At 43.2% G+C, this 25,912-nt stretch overlaps 1 protein-coding gene across 5 annotated transcripts in view; it reads right to left on the bottom strand.

The window, feature by feature from the left end:
* madd (MAP-kinase activating death domain) overlaps window positions 1-25,912 on the bottom strand; it is a 48,711-nt gene that overhangs the window by 15,716 nt on the left and 7,083 nt on the right. For 2 of the 5 annotated variants that reach the window (XM_084008499.1, XM_084008501.1), the window contains exons 3-22: window positions 24,823-25,461; window positions 22,200-22,503; window positions 21,000-21,131; window positions 20,792-20,905; window positions 20,631-20,711; window positions 16,329-16,501; window positions 15,710-15,945; window positions 15,477-15,633; window positions 15,298-15,401; window positions 14,626-14,831; window positions 14,260-14,513; window positions 13,863-14,002; window positions 12,817-12,915; window positions 4,899-5,007; window positions 4,633-4,819; window positions 3,735-3,885; window positions 3,198-3,401; window positions 1,810-1,860; window positions 206-309; window positions 42-122 (exon numbers count right to left, since the gene is read on the bottom strand). In XM_084008499.1, coding sequence (XP_083864625.1) covers window positions 42-122; window positions 206-309; window positions 1,810-1,860; window positions 3,198-3,401; window positions 3,735-3,885; window positions 4,633-4,819; window positions 4,899-5,007; window positions 12,817-12,915; window positions 13,863-14,002; window positions 14,260-14,513; window positions 14,626-14,831; window positions 15,298-15,401; window positions 15,477-15,633; window positions 15,710-15,945; window positions 16,329-16,501; window positions 20,631-20,711; window positions 20,792-20,905; window positions 21,000-21,131; window positions 22,200-22,503; window positions 24,823-25,461 — 3,526 coding nt within the window. Of the gene's footprint in view, window positions 1-38; window positions 123-205; window positions 310-1,809; window positions 1,861-3,197; window positions 3,402-3,734; window positions 3,886-4,632; window positions 4,820-4,898; window positions 5,008-12,816; window positions 12,916-13,862; window positions 14,003-14,259; window positions 14,514-14,625; window positions 14,832-15,297; window positions 15,402-15,476; window positions 15,634-15,709; window positions 15,946-16,328; window positions 16,502-17,554; window positions 17,612-20,630; window positions 20,712-20,791; window positions 20,906-20,999; window positions 21,132-22,199; window positions 22,504-24,822; window positions 25,462-25,912 lie in introns of all 5 variants that reach the window. The other 3 variants (XM_084008498.1, XM_084008500.1, XM_084008497.1) reach the window with 2 other exon arrangements.

Here is a 25,912-nt window from a genome sequence, read left to right as displayed (position 1 = left end):
AAAAACAGACAGAATTATCCGAGTTGGCCGTGCCCTACCACTGTGCTGGCCTCCGAGTCCTGGCTGGTGCTTCTGGTCAGAATCGGGGGCTCCGAGCTCGTCACAGACTCGGTGTCGCTCTTCTGTGAACCCAAAAGAGGGGATGACATTATTCATCAGTTTACTAATAAAGTGTAGCCCTATAAACAATATTCCTCAAACAAACCTGAGATCCAGATGTGACACTGAGGCCGCTATCGGCACTGATCTGGGATTTCTTCTCCTCGGCATCGGCCACCAGGGGGCGCTGCTGCTTCGCTCCATCGGACCCTGAAGGACAGATCACATTTATCAGGCTTGTTTTCAAGAAGAGGACGCCGTTATCTTCTTTCCTTACCGAGAGTCGCCTCGCTCAAAGTGACACCGACGCTAAGCCTCGTCTAAAATACCAAAGCCTCCATTTAAACACCGATATTACACTTGTGACACGGCGAGACTCAGAGCTTTAAGCTCCTTCTAGCAAAATACAGGCTGACCACACTACATCTGATATAAAGAAATAAGACAACCAGTTCCATTAAAAGGTTCTGTACACAACACTGGTGCTTAGCTGAGCAGTAACGGAGGAAGGTGTTTAAAGATCAGGCAGGGGTTACAAGCAGAGAGTGCCGTTAAAAAACTGGGAAAAAGGTGAACAAACGAAAACAAAAACTGCAAGAGCGTGACAGTAATTCTCAAGTCAGTGCTGCAAATGTGGCTCAAGTTACGACAAAAACAACCAACAGACACAGGCAGTTAGGCATGCAGACAAACTGGTGGACGGTAAAGGAGAGATATCCTGTTTGTTATTTATCACCTCGGTAAATTCAGACCCAGTGACAAATAGATTTGGACACTTTCCCTGTTTTTCTGGGTGACGCTTTACTTTTGCAAACCCTTAAATAAAGTCTTACAATGTGCCAACAACTGTGAAATATTGGCTGCAAATACACAATATACAGCAAGCCATATGAAAAAAATAAAAATACAGTTAAAAGTGTAGAAAGGTCAGCAGGTATTCATTTCTGCTCATCTTGAAACGTGTGAAGAAAAAAAAAAAACACTGAAAAAAACTTGACTTTAACTTTAAAAGTCCCACATTCTTTATATTAAGGAGGAAAAAAATGTAATTGTGATTATTTTTGATGGGGAATGATGCATTTTTGATAAAACTTTGGATTAATTGTTCTGCACGAAACCCAAAGACAGATATCCACATTAGTAAACACTTTGTTATGTTAAAAACACCACCTTGTGAGTTACAGCTTTTTGGTTAACAAAGTTGAGTTCATTAAATATTGTATTATAGTAAAACGAGAGCATATCGTAGTGATGCCTTCTGGAGGAAGTGTCGTGTCCAAGGGGAGGGGAAAAAAGAAGGTACCAAGACTGGCTGCCATCTCAAGTCTTGATTTAACACAACATGAACTAGTATCTCCCCTTAGAATAGATGATATAGATCAGTGATCCTCACTATGTTTTCAAGTAGAGCCACACTTACAAGAAAGTCCACAGGAGAGCCACCTCAACTGCAAAAGTCATCTCCAACGAAGCATATCTGCTTATTTGTCATCCCACTCCCACTGATTACTTGTATATGTAATGCATCCAGCTATTATTTAGGGCCCTATGAAATCCTTTTTTTTTCTCCGATCGCTTTTAATTTATTCACATGTAAAAAGACACTGGTGAGTTTGAAAAGGTGGAGAGAAGCGGGTGGAAAAAGGTCAACAGCCGAACACCCCAATCTTTATTTATCTTTATTTTTTTCGTGTGTGAAAAGTCTCTTACTCTGTGGTTTTTCCATAGCTTTTTGCTTATCCTGGTGCTTGCTCCACAATTCTACCCAAGATGCATTGCAAGCAAGGAGAGAAAGACAGAGAGAGAGTCAGAGAGCTGGTTGAAAAAAAGGCATGTATGGTGGATGAGCATTAAAAATCAAAACAAAACAAAAAAAACAAAATAAGCACTGAGGATCGGTCATTGTTTGAATGGAGGTGTTTTGTAATGTTTGCATGTAGCTGTGCTTTAATCTGGACAAACTGGGAAAAAAAAGAAGCATTTTTTTTTGCTGTGAAGTTGGGTCCATTTGCACGTCACGGCTACGAGGGTAACATTACAACACACCGGGGACTCCCGGCCCAAACTCCTGAAGAGCCACACAGTGACGTCAGAATGAGCTTTTTGGGCTCCGATCGCGGGCCGCCGGTCTCATCGACTGCATTTGTCTGGCTCTTCAGAGCGAAGGCCGGAGAGATCATTTGATTCGGGGAGGGGGGGGGAAAAGAGCATGGGATGGAGGAGGGGAGGGGCTTGGACAGGCCGGACCAGCCATCGGGTGAAATGGTGCCGTTGCAGAAGCCGGGATGCAAGTCTCACAGCAGAAAACTGTAGAATTGAAAGGTGCAACTTGTAAGAGAAGGGGGGTACGGGTAGGAGAGGTGTCAGGGTGGTTGACTCAAAGTGTCCCCTGTATACAGGCCCAGAATCACTCTCAAGACAATTACGTGGTAGTTAAAGAGAGTATTAAAAGTTGTTGCTTTCTTTGGCGACCAATAGAAAATTGGGGAAACAAACTGGGACTGTTTACTGGGGAGTGTTGCTTCCACCCTCCATGCTGAGAGCAAAAAAGGGAGCTGCCATTTATTTTTTTCTACAGCAACGCCTCGCGGAAACCATGACCATCGATGCACATACCTCTGGTTTCCCCTCGTCCACTACTGCAGATTTTTTAAGTATTTGGAAGAGTAAAAACAAAACATGCATGCATTCAAGGTGCTAAGAGGCTGACAATAGAAGTCCAGAGAGGAGGCAAACAGGGGCAGAGGTGTTTTAAGGAAGGAAGGGGGGAGACGAACACACACAGTCCAGGCTGGCACACAGGGAAATATTCCAAACACTTTGAAGCCTACTTTGTTATTTAAAAACGGGACCAAATTCTGAAAATCTTCTTGAAAATGTTATTTTTGTTGTTGTTTTTTCTTTTACATCTCCGGTAGGTCAAAGTGTGTGGAATATCAAAACACCTGTAAGAATCTGTTGGGGAGAGAAGGGGTCTTTCTTTGGAGGGGGTGGGAGACTAGGATTAAGGTTGATGAGCTTGCGGGGGGACGTGGGGGGAGGAAGGGGAGGGGATCTCACAGTGCACATGCAGCCGGGGGCCGGAGTGGTGTACACACCAATCGAGGCAATAAAGTTCTCCTCGTTCAAACTCCGGGTATCAAAATGGCGGGCTCCTTTGCCCGTGGCGTGGTGCGGCAGCTGCAGGTGAGGGACGTTCAGGAGGCCCTGAGGTCTGGCGGTCTCCAGGCGACCGGAAGGACTCTCTTTGCTTCCCGGGCTGCCAGCACTGTCTGTGGGGCTTCGCTTGCGTTTTTCTGGGTCTACCGAGTTACCAAGACGAAGGGGCCAAAGACAGAGTTTAGCAGCGTCACAGCAACAGGACAAACATGGAGGTTTTTAAAACGGGGAGAGGATTTACAGCGTTAGTCAGAAAAGGAGGAAACACATTGACTAGCTCTAAACTTAACACAATTACAGTTAATGTTTTAGTGAAACGACAGCTGGAGGGTTAAAGATTAGTTTAAAAACAAGTGTTGGTAGCAAAGGCTTGCAGCTGTTATGCATCTCACCACAAAATTAGCTAGAAAACGTTGAATCAACGGTCCTGCATGAAATGCATGCATCCCCGCAGTCGGTAATTTAACGGGACGTACCTTTGGTCTGATAATGCGTGCGTGCTATTTCCAGTAAGCTGAAGACGCTGGCCATTCCCCCGAGTCCCGCGTTGGTGTACGAGTGCTCCAGACTGGAAACTGTGCACTTCAAGATGTCCAGCATGCCTTTGTACACCTTCCTGCTCACCTCCTGCACACAAAACACCGCAAAGAGGTTCAGATTGATTGAATTAAGTTTTAAATCAAAGATCTTGCAGGGAGTTCATTTGACGTTGACAAACCGAGTTATCAAGTAAGCTGCAGCTGCAAAACGTCACTTTATGCACATTCAAACTGAATTGTAACTGACAGATTGGCTTTTTTTTTTTGTTGTTTAAACAGTTAAACAACATCTGAAATGTGAGGATCAATACTTTTCTTTGGCAGATATGATATAAAACTGAATATATTGGATTTTTGGCCTGTTAAATATTCAATTACTGAATAAAACAGACTCGAATACATCGCCTCGGGCTGTGGGATATTGTACTGTAATTAGAATTTGTTTCACTATTTTCTGACATTTTAATGAGAAAAGAAATGAAGATTAATTAATCAGCAGGTTGATTAATCATCAACAATGAAAGGATATATATAATATATATATATATATAATGAAAGGATATATATATATATATATATATATATATATATATATATATATATATATATATATATATATATATATATATATATATATATATATATGTGTGTGTGTGTGTGTGTGTGTGTGTGTGTATAAGTTGCAGCCCGAGATATAATTAAATCAAATATTCTAAGCAAATAAATCCTTGCAAACTTATTAGAACTAAAAATGCATAACATAATTCATGCAAATATTTTGTCTGACTAGTTAATGCTGTGTATTTCCTGCTACATCAGTTTAAAGCCGTCTCACCACGTCACGTATGATCTCCTGCCTGGCGTCTTCCTCCGACTGGATGGCTCGGTTCAGCTTACTCAGCACGAACACCCGAAGCTGCTCGTTCTCCAGCAGGCGGCGCACTTTCTTCATGTTGAGCCAGCCGACGCCCTGACCGTCCAGGACGCTCTGCACCACTTCCTTCAGGAACTGCTGGTTCTCGCTGAACCCAACAAAACCAGCCCCATGTCACACGCTCATGCTTTCCAGGCAGGAGTTTTGCATCTGGAAGAATTTCTCACCTGGTGTTGTTGACTCGGCCCTGAGGAGAGGGCGATTCCCTCTTCACCGTCGGACTGTGCTTGATCACCGAAGACTTCTGGTCCACGAGAGCTCGAGGTGCACGAGCGCCTGGAACGAGAACCAAAACATTAAGGTTTCTGAACAACAAGAAAAAAAGCTAAATGAACAAATAACTGCTGGGTCACTAGACAGAATATCAATCAAGTGGAAGAGAAGTGGACACACAAAAGGCTCACCGGGAACTGAAAACCAGGACAGGAGTTTGGAAACATTGCAAACTAGTTGTTTGGTTGTTGTTGTTTTTTAAGCTACCACATCAAAAAGAAAGACGTTTACATCACTGTGTGAAGGACAGACACGCCTAGAACCTGCTGAAGGTTTTCTACTACTGAACAGCAAATGACTGGAGCTGCTACAGTCTATTATTACAACAAGAGAGGTGAAGGATAACTCAAACAGGGACAATGTGACACACACACACACACACACGCACACACACACACACACACGTCCAAATGGTGCTCTTGGTGTCGGCATCAAACATGAGCAGCGTAGAGATGTGTGAGGTCAGATGGAGGACAGTGTGTGTGTACAACAACTCTGTGACATCATGCATGAAGGAAAATAAAGAGTGGATGACAGGACAATGAGCTACGATGTCACATGGTGACTCGTCTTAATGCTGCTGGCGCTACACTGCTGATAACACGCGGGTACAGCGATACTGTATGATAAGACGTGTCGGGGTTGGGTCAATCATCTTAGTGTTATTATATAATCATTAAAAGAGGCTCAAAGCATTTAGGCAAAGTCTATTTATTTTATCACTAAATTGACTCAGAACAAATGCACATGAGACTTGACCCAGATTTGAGTCCCGACCGCTGCAGCCTTTAATGAAGCTGATGGTTAATGAGCCTCACATCTTGTTTCGTCAGCTCATGTTTGTTGTTTTTTTTTTATACCTTAGAAACACCAGAGATTTATTTTTTTTAACACTGTTATTAATAGCCTCAAAGATTTTCCCAGCATCTCAAGATAAAACAAATTCCCCCGATGTGAATTTTTTTCCCCTCATTCTATTTAAATCTGGGCACACACTGTGCGTTTTATTAATCGTCTAAACAACACAGTTTAATCTGCAACTGAACTGCCACTAGGTGGCGACACATGCTCACACCGAGAACACACCAGGCGACGACCTCCAGATGTGAAGAGTGGAGCCTTACAGCTGGGTGTACTTCAGAGTGCTACCATGGCGATGTTTCATGACAGTTGATTGTATTATGTTTAGTCAGCTAAAATGTCTTGAAAAACATCCATGTCTATGGTGTAAACATAAAGCCCTGATGGTCGATGTTATTATATTTCAATCAAGACGGCCACGTCCTCAACCATGTTGAAAAGAAAAGAAAAGACAAGACAAGACAAGACAAGACAAGACAAGACAAGACAAGACAAGACAAGACAAGACAAGACAAGACAAGACAAGACAAGACAAGAAAAGAAAAGAAAAGAAAAGAAAAGAAAAGAAAAGAAAAGAAAAGAAAAGAAAAGAAAAGAAAAGAAAAGAAAAGAAAAGAAAAGAAAAGAAAAGAAAAGAAAAGAAAAGAAAAGAAAAGAAAAGAAAAGAAAAGAAAAGAAAAGAAAAGGAAAGGAAAGGAAAGGAAAGGAAAGGAAGAAAGAAAGAAAGAAAGAAAGAAAGAAAGAAAGAAAGAAAGAAAGAAAGAAAGAAAGAAAACCCTCACGTAACATGTAAAACAACACATACATCATCACAATCTCATTTAGGCAAACGAACATCGTATGCAAAAGCTGCATGTGTAAGAGCATCAAGCTCCAGCTGCACAATAAACACGTAGTCATCCAGGTTATCCAAGTAGCTCTACTTCCCTTAGAATGAGTTTGTATAGCAAGTTTGTTCACAAAGACCACAAACATAAAAAGGCAACATCTGAGGGAAAGATGAAATCACACTTCCTCCATTTAGTTAGTTTGCTGATTCAGTTCCCGAAGGCATGAAAAGGATGAGGGAGGAGCCGCCTCCCACGAGCACAGGACGGCAAGCTTTTCTGATCTGACATCTGTCATTACAGCCGGCTTATTGTCAGTTTTACGTGACAGCGGGAGCTATTGTTTGTTATTATTGCTGCGGTGTCGTGGGGACGAGAAACGAGGTTTTATTCCTCATACTTTGATCGCACAAGCAGAAATGTTTTCCACATGTTTTAACCAATAAAAGCATAGCCGTTTCAGAACAAATCATTAGGTGGTTGAAACAGAAGCAGCACTTGAAAACCCAAAAAGGCTCTTGGGAAAATATGAGTGAGTAAGTATGAGTAAATATTACTGCAGCTTCAGCTTCTGGCTCAAGCGTTCCAACAATATTCTTTGTGGGTTGTTCTGCAGCTTTTACCTACCCCTGACTAGAACACCACCACAGACTAAATTCACTTCCAGGACCACACAGTATAAGCAAAGGGACATTTTGAGATAATTTACGTTGATTAAGAACACTGTTGAAATATTATCCGGCCTATTGCTTCTGATGAACTAATTATGTTTTCAGTAGTGATGTAATTACAAACAATTATCCAAATCCTCTCGAGGAAGCTCTAACGAGGACAGCCTCAGTTCCCCCGAAGTATAATATTGCCACAACAATACCTAATTTACCCGGTAGTAGTTTTTATGACAAATATTGAGACAACCATTTATCTATTTATTTATGTAGGTTTAAATAATACTTTTGCTGTCGTCACTGCTCAGTGTGTAGAGCACAATTACAGCATGATTGGGCCCAACCCCATTCGTACTCCGTGGTAGAGGTGGTATATCTGAGTCAGTGTGCAGACTCACGGTTCTCTGATTCAATCACCAAACTGATCCAGATCACTGGAGTCAGTGCCACCCAGACCATAGAAATCCTATCCGTAAAACACAATATATAAATATATATATATACCATAATAAACAGAACAAGCCGTTGAACAGTTTGTGGAATAAGAATGTTTTTCCAACAGCTGAATGAAAAATATTTAATGTGCAAGTTAGTGAGGGGAGAATAAAATCTGCAATGTTAAAGTGTGTATAATTAACATAAAAAACAACTGTGCGACATTGGCTGAAAAAAAAAGATTCAATAACTATGTACATGAAGTGCAACTGCTTGATTGAGGTGTCTATGGGATATTGTGGATCTGCTTGGCAGCACATAGGATGGGTCCAGCCCTTTAGTGTAGTCCTGGAATCCTCCGTCTTCAACAATAGAAAATGGTCGGTTGCAATCATTTTTACCAGAGCCTGATCCTCCCTGTTGCATTGGCTGAATGGGCCTCTTCACAAACTCTCCTACAGATGTTTGTAGTGGATTTTTTCTTACTGGTGCTGCTGTGGTTGGAACCCCTGATCTGTGCTGGTAGATGATGTTGTTGTTGTTAATGCTGCTGCCGTCCCTGTTGCTTGGGCTTGTCCTGAGTGTCAGGTAAAAGTACAGTGGGGGTTTTGATTTCAAATGCTTCTTCATGTTCAATGTACTTCCTCCATGAACAGATATGAGGTTTCTGCATATTTGGCATCTTGCTAGAGTTGCACTTTCTTCAGTAAAATGCATCCAAATGTTACTCCTCTTCTGTGTACTAGTCATCTTCAAATGAATAATCAGTCTCTCTTGATGCAGTCTGGTTGGGTGAATCAGTGAGTGATCCATGCAGCGAGTCCTCCTCTCTTCCAGTCCGGTCGGGTGAATCAGTGAGTGATCCATGCAGCGAGTCCTCCTCTCTTCCAGTCCGGTCGGGTGAATCAGTGAGTGATCCATGCAGCGAGTCCTCCTCTCTTCCAGTCCGGTCGGGTGAATCAGTGAGTGATCCATGCAGCGAGTCCTCCTCTCTTCCAGTCCGGTCAGGTGAATCAGTGAGTGATCCATGCAGCGAGTCCTCCTCTCTTCCGGTCCGGTCGGGTGAATCAGTGAGTGATCCATGCAGCGAGTCCTCCTCTCTTTCAGTCTGGTCGGGTGAATCAGTGAGTGATCCATGCAGCGAGTCCTCCTCTCTTCCAGACTGGTTTGGTGAATCAGTGAGTGATCCATGCAGCGAGTCCTCCTCTCTTCCAGTCCGGTCGGGTGAATCAGTGAGTGATCCATGCAGCGAGTCCTCCTCTCTTCCAGTCTGGTCGGGTGAATCAGTGAGTGATCCATGCAGCGAGTCCTCCTCTCTTTCAGTCTGGTCGGGTAAATCAGTGAGTGATCCATGCAGCGAGTCCTCCTCTCTTCCAGTCTGGTCGGGTGAATCAGTGAGTGATCCATGCAGCGAGTCCTCCTCTCTTCCGGTCCGGTCGGGTGAATCAGTGAGTGATCCATGCAGCGAGTCCTCCTCTCTTCCAGTCCGGTCGGGTGAATCAGTGAGTGATCCATGCAGCGAGTCCTCCTCTCTTCCAGTCCGGTCGGGTGAATCAGTGAGTGATCCATGTGAGTGATCCATGCAGCGAGTCCTCCTCTCTTTCAGTTCGGTCGGGTGAATCAGTGAGTGATCCATGTGAGTGATCCATGCAGCGAGTCCTCCTCTCTTCCGGTCCGGTCGGGTGAATCAGTGAGTGATCCATGCAGCGAGTCCTCCTCTCTTTCAGTCTGGTCGGGTGAATCAGTGAGTGATCCATGTGAGTGATCCATGCAGCGAGTCCTCCTCTCTTCCGGTCTGGTTGGGTAAATCAGTGAGTGATCCATGCAGCGAGTCCTCCTCTCTTCCGGTCTGGTCGGGTGAATCAGTGAGTGATCCATGTGAGTGATCCATGCAGCGAGTCCGCCAGTCTTCCGAGTGACGGCGGAGTGATACGGAGCTTCATGCTACGGCCGAAGTTTAACTCCGTGGAAGTCACTCAACCACCTTCTCTTATAGCAGCCAGTTGCTAGGGTCAGCTGATGTTAAAATGTGATTCTACATGTTATAAAGAGAGTAGCGAGTCACGCAATCAACCGTTTCATTTAGTATATTTTGACTGGCGTTAGCAGCAGCTGACCCAGGTCAATGGAGACCGCGGGCTCAACTCACCCGCATCAGTTAAAGGATCTGGGTGATTTGAGTGGGTGAGTGAATCTTCTCCCATCTCTAACCGTGGGTGCATGAAGGACAAGAAAACAATGAGAAACAATGCATTCTGGGACATCAGCATAGCTCATTCCAGTCTTATTCTGTACCTCAAACATCCTGCTCTCTCTCCCCTACTTGTTTTTTGTATTTGTTGGATCCAGGTATGTTTTAAGTCGTTTTTCTTGCGATAAGCGTGGTTCAATAAATAAAGTTAAATGTACGGAGGGGTGAAATAGTTAGTCTGAGGACGGGGAACAGTCACTATGAATGACGGAGTGGCAACACAACAGACTCTTTTGATGACACACACACTGTGACTGAGATGAGGATTAGACAGAGGGGGATGCTGGGAGATGTAGTTGACTGGTTTTGGAGAAGCATGCACTTCACTCAGATTAAAAAGGGCAGAACCCACCTTCTCCGCTCCCCGGGCCGGCCTCTGTAATTATCTCCATTAGAGAATTTAGCCCAAATACTGCACACAAAACCCAAGAATTAGTGCCGCGGGAAAAAAAAGGGGTCGACAGAGAGAGATAGAGAGACACCCGGCCCAGACACAACCAGTCTGAACATCAACCCACAAAAAAACAACACACATGCACACTCAACATGGCGCCAAAACAATGAAAATTAAAAAACAATAAAAAAGTAAAAGAGAAAAAGGGCAGACAGAGAAGAGAAAACGACAATATGTACTGATGATGGAATCGACCCTGAACATGTTCGATAAGATGACTAATGCAGTGTGTTTGGCCACGACATAGAAATAGAAAACGAGGTGAACGGACATTCACAGCGATTATTGCTGGTTGTCACCATGACAACAATCGCCATAGTCTCTTGTACCAGTCAAATGACCATGTAAAACAGGTCAATGTCGGTTCTACTCCTGTTCTGTGTCTATGGGCAACACATTCATACATTTACAGCACCAAGTAGGAGCCGTGTGGAGCTCATACTTTGTTGTATTTAACCATGTGATTAATGCTCGACAGTCCAGTTCAAACAATGACAATATGGATCTAGCAACGGATGGAGTTGTGTAGTAGTGTTCAGATAATCATCATACATCGTAAAATATTGTTATATTTGTTAGAATAAAGAGTAAAAGAGGGAAAGAAACCACCACACGAGCGAGCGAGGTGAAACACATGAGAGTCTGGAGGCAGGTGGGAAATAAAGTCCATTCACCGAGGACGGACCTCATTGATGTAGCTACACTGACACATTTATTAGGTAAATGCAGTTTAAAAAGGGCCGAGCATCCTTTCCTGTAGTAGTAAGGATGTACAGATGCCACACCACTCACAGTCAGAGGGGAAATCTTTTAAACGTGTGCATCAAAGAGACTCCCACCAGTCACACACACAGCGGGAATGGCGAGGGAACAGAGGGAGGAGGGGGGGTGTATGATGTGTATCTTCTATCTTAGTCCTACGCTGAGAAACAGGGTGTAAGATAGGTAGAGGTCACTTCAAGGACAAAGAGGTGCCTAGTTAGGGGGTTAAAAACAAGCTACCACACCAGACGTAACATACCCGGGCTGTCGGGGTCATCTGGACAACAAAGACAAAACATCATCAGAATCAAAAGGAACACAACATTTTTCTATGGCAGCTATTCCACATGTGGAGTGGAGCTATTGAGTTTCATGAAACATGCTTCACCTGGTTTTTCTCTCAGTTAAAGTGAAAATCCGGCCTATGCAGAATTCGTATAAGCCTCCACCCCATAAATCATAAATATGAGCCTGTTTTAATAACGCTGCTATATTTACAGGGATTAAAATTGCACATAGCGACAGCGGTTAGAATTATTTTATCATGTTATGGTTTCCATTCATGTGAAGTTGCGGTTTATCTAATGTATGGACATCCTTATTAAAACCATTTACTCTGCAGTTGGTTCGTATTGCTAACTTTTTCTTAATTTTTCTCTGTTTGCTTGGGAAAAGACCTGCCTTGCAAAAATTAATTTGCATTCTACCTGCGCATATTTGTACCAAAATATTCTCCAAAATCAGCTAAAGGCAACGTAGTAAAAAGCAAAAAAAATTATAAAATGTATAAAGAAAGAATTGCTCATCTCTTCGATTGAAGATTTGAGTAGATTTTCCTGTTAATCTTGAGAGAAAACCTCAAACATCCTCAATATTCTCCTATAAAATAGTGCCATAACCATCTGGCAATCCAGCGGGAAGAAAGTCAAGCTACAAAAAAAACAGAGCTACAAACCTGCTTGATCCATTTCCTCCTCAATATCAAAGTTAAAATATTCTATAACCCAAGAGTCATTTAGAAAAATAATCAAAACAAGAAGACAGAAAACAGACAGACAATAAATTAGTTAAATAAGAGAACTTGAGTTAAAATACAGAAAACAAGAATTAGACTTTTCTGTTTAGACAAAAGTATAGTTTTGGATTTTTTTTTTTGTGGTTAAGCAATGTCAATAAATGTATCTATGACTAGTTAGGACTTGTTTATTATTATTATTTTAATAAATGTATACAGTAGTATACTAAATATGAGGGTTCACATCACAGTATTTCAATGAGATCTAAATAAATATGGTAAAATAGCATTAAAAATCTATTAAACAGGTGAATGACGGCATAAACCAAGCCAGAGATGGAAACAAATATTAAATGAGTCAGAAAAACACAAATGATAATGACACTAAAGTCATGTTTGTCAGCTCTCCCTTCTGTATGTCCTACACAACACATTTTATCTTTTTTCTCATTAATACTGAAAACACACTGAACAAGACGACGTGTTCACGAGGAACGTGAAGAGACGTGTTAGTGGTCGGGTTAGTGCTGCCGTCCTACCTTTTAAACTGGGGAAAGGCGTTTTCTCCCTCGCCGCCTTGTTGGGAAGAGCAAGATTGGAGAGACTGAAACTGGTGCCATGGTTCTTGTAAAGATTGCCTGTAATAAAGTGTGAATAATATAAATCAGAACCATCGACATCCATTTGTGGAGAAGGAGATGTTTACTCTCATCAAAACAGTGATTAAGCAGCTTTTGTTAACAGGCTACTGACCCAGTAAAATAATAATCCAACTATAAATAGGCAAATAGTGGAATCAATCAATAAATGAGAATAACCGCCTTATGGCTGTACACCTTCGCCATCAAGCTAAAGTTGCACGAAATCCATGTCAGTCAAAAAGGTCATCACTTCATCATGTGACGTGATTTATTTGTCATTCCGAGGGACAAAAGCTCTGAACTCAACACTAACACACCTGAGTTGATACGAATGTTTCTGGTCACTTGACGAACTTGAACATTTACTCTCCGTTTAGCCGTTATGGATCCTCATCAACTCCCGAGGAGAAATATCTGGCTCTTCAACCAGCTCGCCAACTAGATGCTAATTTTGTGGGTTTGTTTTTTGGTGAAATCAGCTGCCTACAACATTGGTGAGAGCGGTGACTGTGCTTTCAGAAGCACAAAGAAAAAAATTGCATAACAAGGCAGCAGCATGTTCACTCTCATGTAGGCAAAAAACACCCACTGTACACTCTGGATATAAATGCAAATCAGTAGCAGAGTATTTTTACATCTAAATTCCTGTCTTCCAAATGTTTCATCCTGTAAGTCATGTAATCAAATGAGACTTTGGGCGGCTGATTAACCACAGCAGTCATATAAAAGAAAGCACTTCACTATTTGTGGGCCGTAGCAGTTGACAGAACAATATGGAGAGAGATAAAGAGATTTTCATTTAAATCCACCACTCACAATCCAGATGCTAAAGAAGCTGTAACTTCTGTTTCACTGTGATTTAAAAATCCACCCACAGCAATCCACCCACATTCACACGTTTCACAAGCTAGCCCCGGCTGAAAAAGAAACAGAAACATGCTTACTGGCGAAGGACATGAGTCCTCCGAATCCGTCGTTGCTGCTGTTGGATATGGTGGAGTTGGGCGAGCTGTTGCGGGAGTCTCCCTCCCCGTCCGACTCTCCGGGGAGCCTCAGGCTGCAGGGACGTAAAGGACGCTGCGCCCTGAAGGAAACGACCAAGAAGACATTACCGTGCGTGTCCGAGACACACCGGGGGGGGACGTACGCATCCAAACATTATGGGAAAAGCATTCACACCACATCACACCACCATAGATTCAAGACCACCATGAATGGAAGGAGAGAGAGAGTAGTTTGACATGCTGGGTTCTGGGTGCAGATCATTGCATGGTTGGTCAGAGAGCCCATTTGAATGATGAGAAATAGCATTCATTCAAGCGATGAACAAGTTGAACACACTTGTTGCCATTGAGGTTCTGGTTGAATCGAGGGGTGTATGACTCCACTTGCTCTTCCGCATCGGGGTCATCCTCTGAGGGGAAGCCATACTGAGGCTCAAAGTACGGGTTGTCATACTCTTGCTTTTTGGAGGCGGGGTCCGCCGGGCCAGCGTCCACCGGAGGTTTGAGGAACGGCTGGCTGCTTAGCCCGGAGACGGGGATCTGCAGAGCGGCGCCCGCCGACGCCTCGATCTCAGGCGCTTCCCCCGGCTCCTGGAAACACAAGCACGCAGATTAATGGGGATTATGAAACTTCTACATAAGAGCAACTCTGCATTACAGCTTCCAAATGTAAATGTAAGCTGGACTCGGAGAGACCACACACTTGGTTGACCCCCTGGATGACGGTGCTGGGACTCGAGCTTGCAGTCGTGCTGGAGCTCGAGCGGAGAGGTTGTCCGTCAGAGGGTTCGGCGGGCGTGTCCCCACTCGGCGGACCCTCGGAGCCCTGGCCCTCCCTGAAGTCCGGGAGGTCTTGAAACTCAACCTCGCTGGCGTCTCCCAGTGCAGCATGGGTAGGCGGGTCCAAGCCTAAATCACAGGACGATATGAAATTCTCATGTCACGATAATTCTGGCCAAAAACATTGTGATTCACGACATTATCCCGATAATGATCAAATTATGGTTTAAATGGCACTTAAACGTGTATCGATTACTTTTTGTGAAGAAGCAAATATATTTATTGTCAGAAAAAAAAAAATCAATCAAATATTCTTGAATTGGATGATCGTAAATGATAAGATCTCCCTGGATAAATAAAAGATAAATATTTTTTTTAAATGTATGTTTGTATCCTGTATTTTCTTGATTTATTTATTTATTTTCATGATAGCAACCTAGACAGCTTATTTACAATTATCTCAAAATTCACCACAAATAACTTATTCCGTTTTTTTTTTTTAAATAAAGTAAAATCCTATATCGTCCCTTCCCTCCTTAGACATCGAAGTCTAACATTAAAGGGAAGGTAAAACGGTCTGAATACTGAAACTTACTTGGTGTGTCTCCCTGGATGTCCCCTTGGATCATCTCACTCACCAGGTCTCCCAGTGAGGAATAGGAGGAGCTGGAGTCATCGTACGCCTCGCTGTCACTACCGCTGCGAAACATGACATGTGTTACCAAACCGAAACTACTTACAGCAAATACTAAAACAGGTAAAGCTCTCTCTCACCTGTCTGTGGGGTCAGACTCGTTGCCCTCATCCTCCAAAGGCCCGGCCATGGCTTCAACCAGCTGGGAGCTTCCATCGTACACTCGGTAGACCACCGGCTGTAGCTGGTGGGCGTACCACTTGGGCTTGTCTCCGATCAGGGAGGGGTCAAACACGTCTGAAACAGAACGTTTACTTACTTTCAATGCATGTTGAACGAGACACAGACGGCCCTCGTCTCAAACGAGCCTTACTGTTGTGTATCCTCTGAAAGGCGAGGTTGGTGGGATTCAGGGCCCATTCTCCGTAGAACTCCACCGCCTGGGTGTGGGACAGTTTATCTGCGAAGCAGGAGCGTCGCGGGCGAGACGCCAGGAAGGAGTTGGACTGGAAGGCCACCACGGGCCGGGGGAAGAGGCGCAAGGTCCGGGTGTGCATCTGGAACCCCTGGAGGACATTTGGGGAGTTGAAGAACCGGACCATAGCGACCCTGCAAGAAAAGAAAAAATAGTTTTGCTTCATATTTCATTTAATAAGTATACACAATATAATTAGGATTGCAAGAAATATTGGTGGCAGAAAATTTGATTATTATTGTTCCAATAATAGATTTTGGGCCAATAATTGAGTCTACTGAAGTGAAGCATGGCTGCAGAATTAAACTGTTTTGAACAATTATTTTTGCTTCTCTTGCTTTCAGCTTTTCTAAACAGTGGAGTTCTGAAGCATCAATTAGTTCAAGTGTATGTGAAGGTATTCTAATGTGTTTGTAGACTATTCATGCTCGTCAATAAGGAGATTGTTAAAACAAACGGTTATATATAAGTCCTCGGACCTTAACTAGACAGAGAGAAAGAGAGAATGGTGGCTTGCCTGGTGGCTACATCCACAGAATCTACATCGTTGCCGTAAATGAGAGGGTTGAACTCCGTGGAGGACGGCGAGGCTTTATCTCGTCCGGGTGGCAGCAGCGGCATCTCCTGACCCTCCTGGAACTTCTCCAGGTTCAGGATGGGCTGGGTGTTCAAACTCATACTGGCCAAGGCCTAGGACGGGTGACAGTGGCACAAGTTATCAACACGGCAGTGGATCTAAAAAAAAAACGGAAAAAAACAAAGCGCTGCTGCGATGGACCACTCCCACGATTGGCATCAACATTTACTAAAAAAATATACATTTCTATACTTAATGGGACGTTATCAAACTATTGGCCCTCTCTTTTGAGGGGGAAAAATAGGGCCAGAGTGACTGACTGCTAGGGCTGGACTCGAATATTCCACTGATCGCTTGTTGGGCAGGATTCAGACTTTTTTTGGAAAAAATGCATCTTATTAACAACGATGCCTCAAATAAACCGATATGCCTCAAATAAACCAAAAGATAGCAGCTTTTTGCTGTCATCTCAGCCGAGAAAAGAGACATTTCTGGCTGGCCCAAAAAATAAAGAGGACGGGTATTCGTGACAGCCCTAGAATGGGGACTTAAAAATGGAGAAAATCTGGTTTTCAGGATGACCCAATAAAATAAATCCAAATAGCAATCCCTCTTACTACCAAGGTTGTGAGCTATTTTGACAGATTTTACCATTTGGCTTTATCATAAAGAGCAGCTGAGGGATCGGTTTGGTGCATGTTGATGCCTGTGGTGGGTGTGTCACATTCAGGAGAGGAGGGTAAGTCACTATGCATGGTTTTGCTTTGAGGAAGGGGGGGGGGGGGGGGGGGACTGCTGCAGACTCGAGTGTCAACGTTTAGCTCAGCACAATGGAACATTTAGTTGCTGGGTTCTGGATGAATGTTAAATCTTTGTCAAAGCTTCGTTGTATCTTGTTTTGGTTTTTACAAGAACACTCACTGATGCCAAGATAGATGCACGCACATTCAGGTCATGCTCAAGCCAGAGCTAAGCAGTGTGTCCAGAAAAAAAGACTGGACCGCAACATTCGGTGTTAATGCATTTTTTTCTCCCACTTTGGAGTAAGTAGGAGACAACGTCTTAGTGACAAGCAAAAGAGTAAAGTGTGAGAGAAGAAGAAGATATATATAAATATCCGTGCAAAAAGGGGCATTACACATTCCACAGGAGGAGAAATGAGTAACCTTATTTTCAGAGGAGAAGATCTGCTTTTGGGTGATCACGGTCAACCTAACCAGACACTAGGAAGGGGATAAGAGAGATGCGAGGAGAATCACATGAAGGCCTGGGATGACAACTTTGTGACCGACACTGGAACAGCACATGACGGGAAGGGACGCGACCGTTGGCCCCTTTACCCGTTTTCTTTTCTTTGTCTCCTTTCACCAGACTACTTCCCCATTCGTCTTGCTTTCTGCTGAAATAAGGATGTTTCGGTGACACACCCAAATATGAATTTAATTTTCATGTCTAGAATTCTCTGAAGAAAGGAGACAAGGAAAAAGTATGTGTTTGTTTTGAGAAAGTAATGGACAGCCAGTAGAGAGTGAAGAGGGAGACATTTTTGAGAAAGTAAGAGAGAAAGAGGAAGATGGGTTTTTTTTATGCTTAACGTGAAAGACAGTGAGAAACAAAGACGAGCACAAATGTGACAGAAAACACCTACAAAAATCCAGCCATAAAAAAGAGACACATGAAAGCCATCCATGGTGACCAACTGGGAATAAACCAGTGATGACAGTGGAGTGGTGATGACGGCTACAAAAACAGCAGATCTTTTCAGAAACATAGATTTAAAAAAATACTTGCACAATAAAGCACCTGGAGCAAAAATTAAAATGGTAACATTTAAACTGTAGAAGAAAAATGCAGGGTGAGCTGAAATAACGCACCCGTCATTTATTTTTTTTAATAAAAGTAAATAAATTAGTCGCTTGTTGGAACCAATTTATTGTTGTTTTCCAGTGTTAAGTGCAAGTATTTTTTAGTGACTCTCACAACATTCTGCTTTGGCATCACAGTCTTCAGATAATCAGATCAACAATCTCCAGAGACATTTTTCTCCATTCGCAGATGTCAATATTGAATGCTTGTTGTTTACACACACACACACACACACACGCACACGCACACACACACACACACACACACACACACACACACACACACACACACACACACACACACCTAACGAACCGGCTCTGATTCAAGGAATAGAAAACTAAATATATTTACGCAAGGAAACAAAATATATATTAGGATAGTTTTATGTTGGTTGTATCCACTGAAGCTTTAGAATAAAAAGTTATACATAAAGGGATAGTTTCTGATTCTTGAATTTGGGGTTGTAGGAGGTAATGCCTAGTTATATTTAACTAACATATTCATTTCATACACAATCATCCTGACCAAAATAATTTGGATTCACGATATTATCCTCATTTATTATTGCAGATTGTGTAAATCGATCAAATAATAATGAGACGTTTACTTGCATAATTGATGGATAAAGACATTTTAATACATTTATTTTTGTGTCCTGTATTTTTAAAATAAGGCTCCTGGTTCCACTTCTCCACCATGACAGCGAGCTAAACAGCTTTTGACTTGTGACTTGTGATTATCCCGATAATGGAAATTCACCACAAACTTGAGTGAGTGTCTTTTTAATGGTGATTGACGTTAGAATCCTATATGATCCCATCCCTCGTACTTATCTATAGTTAGTGCCTTCAAAAGGTTACTTCAGGTCAACCAAAGTTACACAATAACACAAAAATAAACCAATCAAGGCAGCGCTGTGCAAGATTAAATTAGTGTTTTCATCAGTGGAGTCTGGTGGTTCTGAAAAGAGCACAGATGACAGCTTCAGTTCCCCCATCAGAAAGAGTCTCGTCTGATGGCAAGGTGAAGCGGTGAAACTATTCTAAATATAGCAGAGACTCAAACTGATATTGATTGATTTTTTTAGGTGAGCTTTCTTTGGGGGGATAAAATACATTTTGCTGTGCTCCTGTGCTGTTTGACTATGAATAAGAACCTCAAACAACCCCACAGTAAAACATCTGAACAGCTTCAGAGTAAGCAAGCTTTGAGCTCGACTGCCTGATAAACAACTAAATTATTATTATTATTGAAAGTATTTTCCCCGTATCATTTAATTCCATGATTAAAATGTGAACGTATGTTTGTATAGTCTCCTTTAAGAAAGTGTGATATTTATTTTGTGAGGCTTCAATGCACTGAAACTAAAGTAGATAATGTGGAGATGGAAGATACATCGCTCTGTTGGAGTGATGAAAACGCTTCTCCGACATTATAAACTATCTTTGGCTGCACATGAACCAGCCATCGAGTCACAAAACAGAATTCATATCCGGTGGTGACAGCCGATGTGACCCACCGCCGGCTACGTTTGTCCTTCTAACTAGTGAAAGTGACAGCAACAGCATTATCATTGATTAATAATTTAAATATCGACCTCAGCTGTTGATTGCTTTTAGCCGCCTCCAAACAGGCTACAGCGGCTCCAGGCTGGGTCCGCTTCGAGATCGAAACAAGATCAGAGTAGAGGCGTCAAAGCAGTTTGATGTGCGTGGCAACACATTTCGGTGCATGTTGGGGAACAATAGATGCTTTCAGTACATTTGGGCCTAAAGGCTATGATCAGACAGAGGGTGTTTGAGCAGCCTGGGGCAGCTGATTGCAATGTTTCCAACGAGACCGAAGCATTGATTTTGAAGTACGTAGAGGCGTTCCCATGAATCAGAACCAGGTTCTGACTTTATGTTAGATAAATCAGGGGTTAGAGGGGCAAGTTAGTTACTACCAGCATTGCTAAAAGGTTTAACTTGGGTAGGAGGGACCTAGGATCTGATTTTTACCTCCAAGAGCTAGAGCATGCAAAGAAAACAGGAAAAGAAAGAAAGCAAAAAGAACAAACATTTGTTTTTGTTAGTGCACTATAAAACCCATTTCAAATGCTCTCACACTCATCTACAATACATACAACTGTGTTGGAGGAGGAAGCCCCTACTCTTCACACTGCTGAAAGACAAGTTTTAACGTATATATAAGAGGGCAAATCATAGTTCAAATGAAGAGTTAAATGGTCACGGCTCCAGAGCAGTGCCAGGGATTTAATGTAGTACTGTATGTGCCCAGTAGAGGCGCCTGTTTCTGGCTCACAGTGCAGCAGAATTAAGAAAATATCACACTGATAAGAATTGAAGGAGCAACAACACAAATCACATGCAGTACCTGTTTCAGATGTTTCTTAAGCTCGCCTGCTTCAGGCTCTGGAAGAGGAGGCAGAATCTCTGCATTGGTTGGTGCTAAAACCTGCAGACGAAGAAAATAATATGTTACACTAATAAATCTCTTTGTCAGATAAATCCAGGCGTCATTATGACGGAGCTGACCTTGCTGCTATCAAGGTCGACCAGCCACACGTCATCTGGTATTTTGAAGTCAGCTTTGTAGAGGAAGAAGCTGGCTGGAACGCCTATAATGTAAGGAGTGGGGGCGAGGAGAAGCTGCGGAGAGGATAAAAAAAAAAACATACCGGTCATTTAACGACAGGCAGCGATGATTGAAATCACCCACGCGTGTGAAATGGAAGGTTTTTACCTGCTCGGCGGAGGCCATGCATGTCGGCAGTAAGGGGATGACGGGAAACATGTATTCCAGAGGGTAGATCATGGCGACGAAGGCCATGACGCTCATAGACAAAGCATTGTAATCTCTGGACTGAAGAATGACCTGAGGAGGAAAAAAAAAAAAAGGGTTTGGAGATTAACCTCCGTCTATTTCCATATGGAAATAATATTATAATTGACAGAAGGACTAATGTTTTATTTTTTTGAAGAAATGGAAGAAACCGTTGGAAATTATTTGTCTCATCTATCCATTTTGCTCTTGTAAAGGAAAGGCAATTATATTTGTGTAGCACCTTTCAACAAAGGTGTGAACACCCCGATGTTTTGCCTTGGATTTGTCACAGCAATATTAAAGACACTGAGCATTTATGAAAAATGATTTGGCAGCCTGAAAGGAAGTCAATCTGAAAGCTTCCAGGCAGCATTTTAGTTCAGCCAGACTGGATTAAATGATGTATTGAATTCACCTTCAAAAAGAAGAGAACAAAAAAACCTAAATGGATGAATACAAGACGGCAGCGGTTCATACAGGTGCAGAATATATTTGCGACGCCACTATGGAAGACTTTGAGAAACCTCTTTGAGAAAACACAGAAATAAATGCAGAGACATTGTCCAGGATTTAACCTGCAGTGCGAGTCTTTAAGCAGTGACTGAAGCAGCGAAGCTTCGGGGAGAGTTGCAAATTAGGCTGTATGTCGATGACGCAGTAAACCAATAGCAACAACAGAACTCTACACCAGCGTCAGCCAAACGAGGATTTCTATTACATCCCTACTTCTAGTATTAAAGATAGCAGAGAGAGATCTGAAGAGTCTTTCCATTCAGTCATATAGTCAACCCATCACGCTCTCTCCACTCTGCAGTGAGACGGCTTCAAGTGAGCCGACATCTAACAGCAACAAAAAATGGCTGATGAAGGTCACCCAGGGCACTTCACAGGAGGTCTTTGAACACATTTTTTTTATTTTTATCCTGTTGTGAACACGCAGCTGCACACCACCGAGCAATCACAACATACTATATATATATATAGCTTTGCTCGTCTCCTTCAAACAATCGGTTCAGCCTTTAAAGTCCCTCTGGTGACTGAAGGACACATCTCCAATAAAGATAGTAACTGATACGAGACGGTTTGCCTTCCTGAACTCGCCGCTGTGCCGGTCCTTACCTTGTGCTCCAGCAGGATGCAGCTGAGGACCTGGAGACAGGCGTCCACGCCCAGCAGCTCCAAGGGCAGGTGCAGGGGGAAGTCCACCATGGAGAAGCGGGAGTTGTCGGGCAGGGCGAAGGTGAGCGCCCGTTTCAGTTCGTGGGGCAGGACCTCCACGTCCACGCGCCGCTGACCGGCCAGGGCTACTGGTGAACGGAGCAACCGGTACACCCAGGACTCGATCTCCCGCAGGTCCGCCAGCAGCTGGCTGCCTTTCTCCTCCACCGACAGTGCACCCGTGAACACCCGCCACATGGTGTCCCTGGAAAAAGACGAGAAACAGAGTGTAAATTCAGAGTGATTCCTTTAAAATGTTTCATCCATTCTTGATCGACAAAATGGCAAGATTGTGAAAAAGGCCCAGAACAAGTTTCCTAATCCCAATGTGAAGACTTCACAATACTTGTTTTCTTCTGACCATTATAATGACATGTTCAATTCAATAACCCAATTCTATGTGTATATACTTTACACATGAGATACTACAGTAATCCCAATATAAAACCCAGGTATATATACCTCACACCTTCCAGTATTGTAAAAATATTGCATATATGGAACATATACATATATTCTTGCAACATTATTGCTTAATATGCAAATGACATGTATTGATGTCAGTCAAGATTCATTTAAGGATTAAAAACTAAAATTATTAATTAATCATTAAGGACTACCAACTACCTTGAGGCCTCCGCAAACACTCAATGAAATCACTGACACAACGAGCAGATTGAAAACACACACACTCCTGTGCAATTGTCCGATATATTGATGTGCAAACCCTCCACTCCACACACACACACGGTGTCATCAAACCCTCTCTAGAGTGAGTATATGTGTGTGTGTGCGTCAAGGAGGGAGATAAATCATTAGGAGCCCTCCCACCAACTGCAGCTGCTACCCCAAAGGCAGCCAGAGACCTCAATCTGTCAGAGCCGCCGTAGCACAAAGTGCTCGAAGCCATAATGCAAAGGTTCTCCTCCTCCTCCTCCTCCTCCTCCTCCTCCTCCTCCTCCTCCTCCTCCTCCTCCTCCTCTGCCTTTGCCACACCACTTTTCAACCCACTATGTCAGAAAAAAAATTCTCAGGTTCAGCCTGAGGTTTTAATGGCCTTTTAGAGGCTGTCAGAAAAAACCACAGATCCATATTGATGCATATCCGCTGCTTTTCATTTTACCACAGAAGAAATAGGAGATTAAATGTGCCTTAAGACATTCCTGCTGTCCTTTAGTTGTGATGTAGCTGCACTGGTTATATTCAGCTATAAATAGTGGACCGTGGAGACACTACATGCACTTTGGGTGACCAACAATCATACTGGGCCTAAGCCAGTGTGTGTGAAGCGACAGCCTAATTAACACGTTGTCACTCCAAAATTGCATCCTACCGCGTCACCCAGCATAACCAGGCACACGGCAAAAAAACAAGCAATACTGACAACTCTTTGCTTCTCCGATCTAAACTGTGCTAAATGCCATTTATTCTTATAGTGTGTTTCTTTACGCCTTTTGCACAGCTAAAAAGCAGTTTATTATTCTTAAATACAGCCTTCGTACCTCAGCTGAACAAAAAGCACGGGATGAAATAATATTTGCGCACTGTGGATACTTTGGTTGCCGTTATTTATCGAGGTGGAGCGTGATAGCATAAAGCGTGCTGTGAAAACACGACACGAGCTGCAGATGGCCTGCAAACCTGCATGGAGCCGCTGACAAAAGCCTGTCATAGTAATGCTGCAACACAAACATGCACAGAGCAGGTGGACAATGAGAGAATCAGATGGTGCTGGGGGGGGGGGGAGAAAGCAGAAGGCATTTGCAGAAAACATCAGCAGGAACACTGTTAGAGCAGCAAACCTTTTAGTAAAGCCTTGTAAATGTCAAGCGTATTTTAAGAATTGCATTTTATGAAATGGTGCTTAATTTCCTTGCAAATTGAAGCTTTGCTATTAAAGGTGTGCACGTACAGTTTCTTTAGGGGACAATTTCTTTGAACAACACTCCCTCCAACTCCCTTGTGGCTGTAGATTGAATTACAGTCCACAGTGCAAAACGTATACGACTTAAAAGGTGCAATGGAGCCAAAGTCGAGGGCTGATGATTTGGAAGTAAATGCAGTGGTGTCGTTAAAATCAAGAAGATTTTATGTCCTTGCTCATATAAATGAAATCATGGCCACCAGCCTGGAAATGTGTTCTTGCGGTCAAAGTGCATGTGGCCACTATTTTCACAGCAATAAGCCATTTTTATGGTATCATGGCAAAGAACGACCCTTTAACTAAATCATCCATAAGCAGGGTCATCTTAAATAGATGCCTATAACATAAATACATGTATGTAAATACAATTTTAAATCACAAGTTAGTAACAAACAAGAGTATTACTGTATTTACACATGTATGTCTGCCCCTCTACTGTCTCTTGTTTGCTCTTTTTACTTGCCAGTTTATTTATTTATGCATTGTAAGGTGACCTTGGTTGTCCTGAAACGCACCCTAAAATAAAATGTATAATTATTTTTATTATTATTATTATTAAGAGCAGCATGTGAAAATTGAAGATGCAATCTTAAGCCTCACCTCTGGGTGGCGCGGGGGAGCCCAGCTCGTTGGGTGAGCCTCTGGCTGCAGCAGTCCACCAGCCTCTTGAGGATGTACAAGCATTCCCTGAAGGTGGAGAAGAAGGGGTAGTGGCTGAGTATGCACAGCGAGGTCAGGGTGCTGTTACGGTTCCTGGCGGCCATCTTGGCTGCACTCCGTCTGTGCTGCGGCGACTTGCCGGCATTGAGCTCAGCGCCCGGCGGCCCGCTCTCTCCTCCAGAGGCGGGCGGGGCCAACTCGGCATTGTTAGGCTGCGATAGCGTGGAGGGGGTGCCTCCGCTGCCACCATCGGACCCGTCGCTGGCGGTCTCGGCCGCCTGCGCCGCCGTCTCGGCGTGGCTGCTCTTGTCCCCGCGAGTGCGATGATGTCCTTTCTGAAAAGAGCGGTAGAAGTTGACGCAGATGCCGTAGCGGGTGATGCCCGAGTCCTTGTCGGTCAGCGTGAAGACGAAGGAGGAGTCGTCGCGGAGGCTGACCCTCCGCTGGCGGATGCTCAGGCAGCCTTCCGGTTGGCAGAAGAAGACCACGTCTGGCGGGAGCGGGAAGTCGTGATGGTCCTCTAGCGGGTAGCGGCGGAGGAGCTGCGGCGTCTGGGCCACGCTGTCGCTGCTTGGTTGCCTGGAGGGGAGACAGACATGTTAAGTCTTTGAAGCAGTTTGACTGACATCCTTTATTCTCTAATGTGCACTTTTACTTTTTTAATGTAATATTTGTGTTTTTAGATTTTCTTTTAAATAGTTATATTGTATTATTATTATTATGTGATATATGTTGGTCTGTCATGTTATCCATCCATTAATTTATCCATCTGGTTTAGTTTGGTTTTACATGCACCTTGCAACTCGTATCAGATTTATCTGCAAATCCATTTCCACTCATGTAGAAAGAAAACAGTTTTGAATTTAATTTAAAAATGTGATGAGAGAAGCATAGCACAACGCGATGGCTAACAAGGACCTGGCAGGAACAAACCTGTAACTTCCTTTAAGTACAGCACGTACTGTATATCTAACATAGGTACACAGTGGCTGACTATAAAAACAGAGAAACAAAACAACCCAAGGAGGTA

The sequence above is a fragment of the Eutrigla gurnardus genome (genome assembly GCF_963514095.1).
Source record: "Eutrigla gurnardus genome assembly, chromosome: 1".
Classification (NCBI taxonomy): domain Eukaryota; kingdom Metazoa; phylum Chordata; class Actinopteri; order Perciformes; family Triglidae; genus Eutrigla; species Eutrigla gurnardus.
The sequence above is the reverse complement of the archived record's forward strand: the minus strand, read 5'-3'. Positions and strand labels throughout refer to the sequence as shown.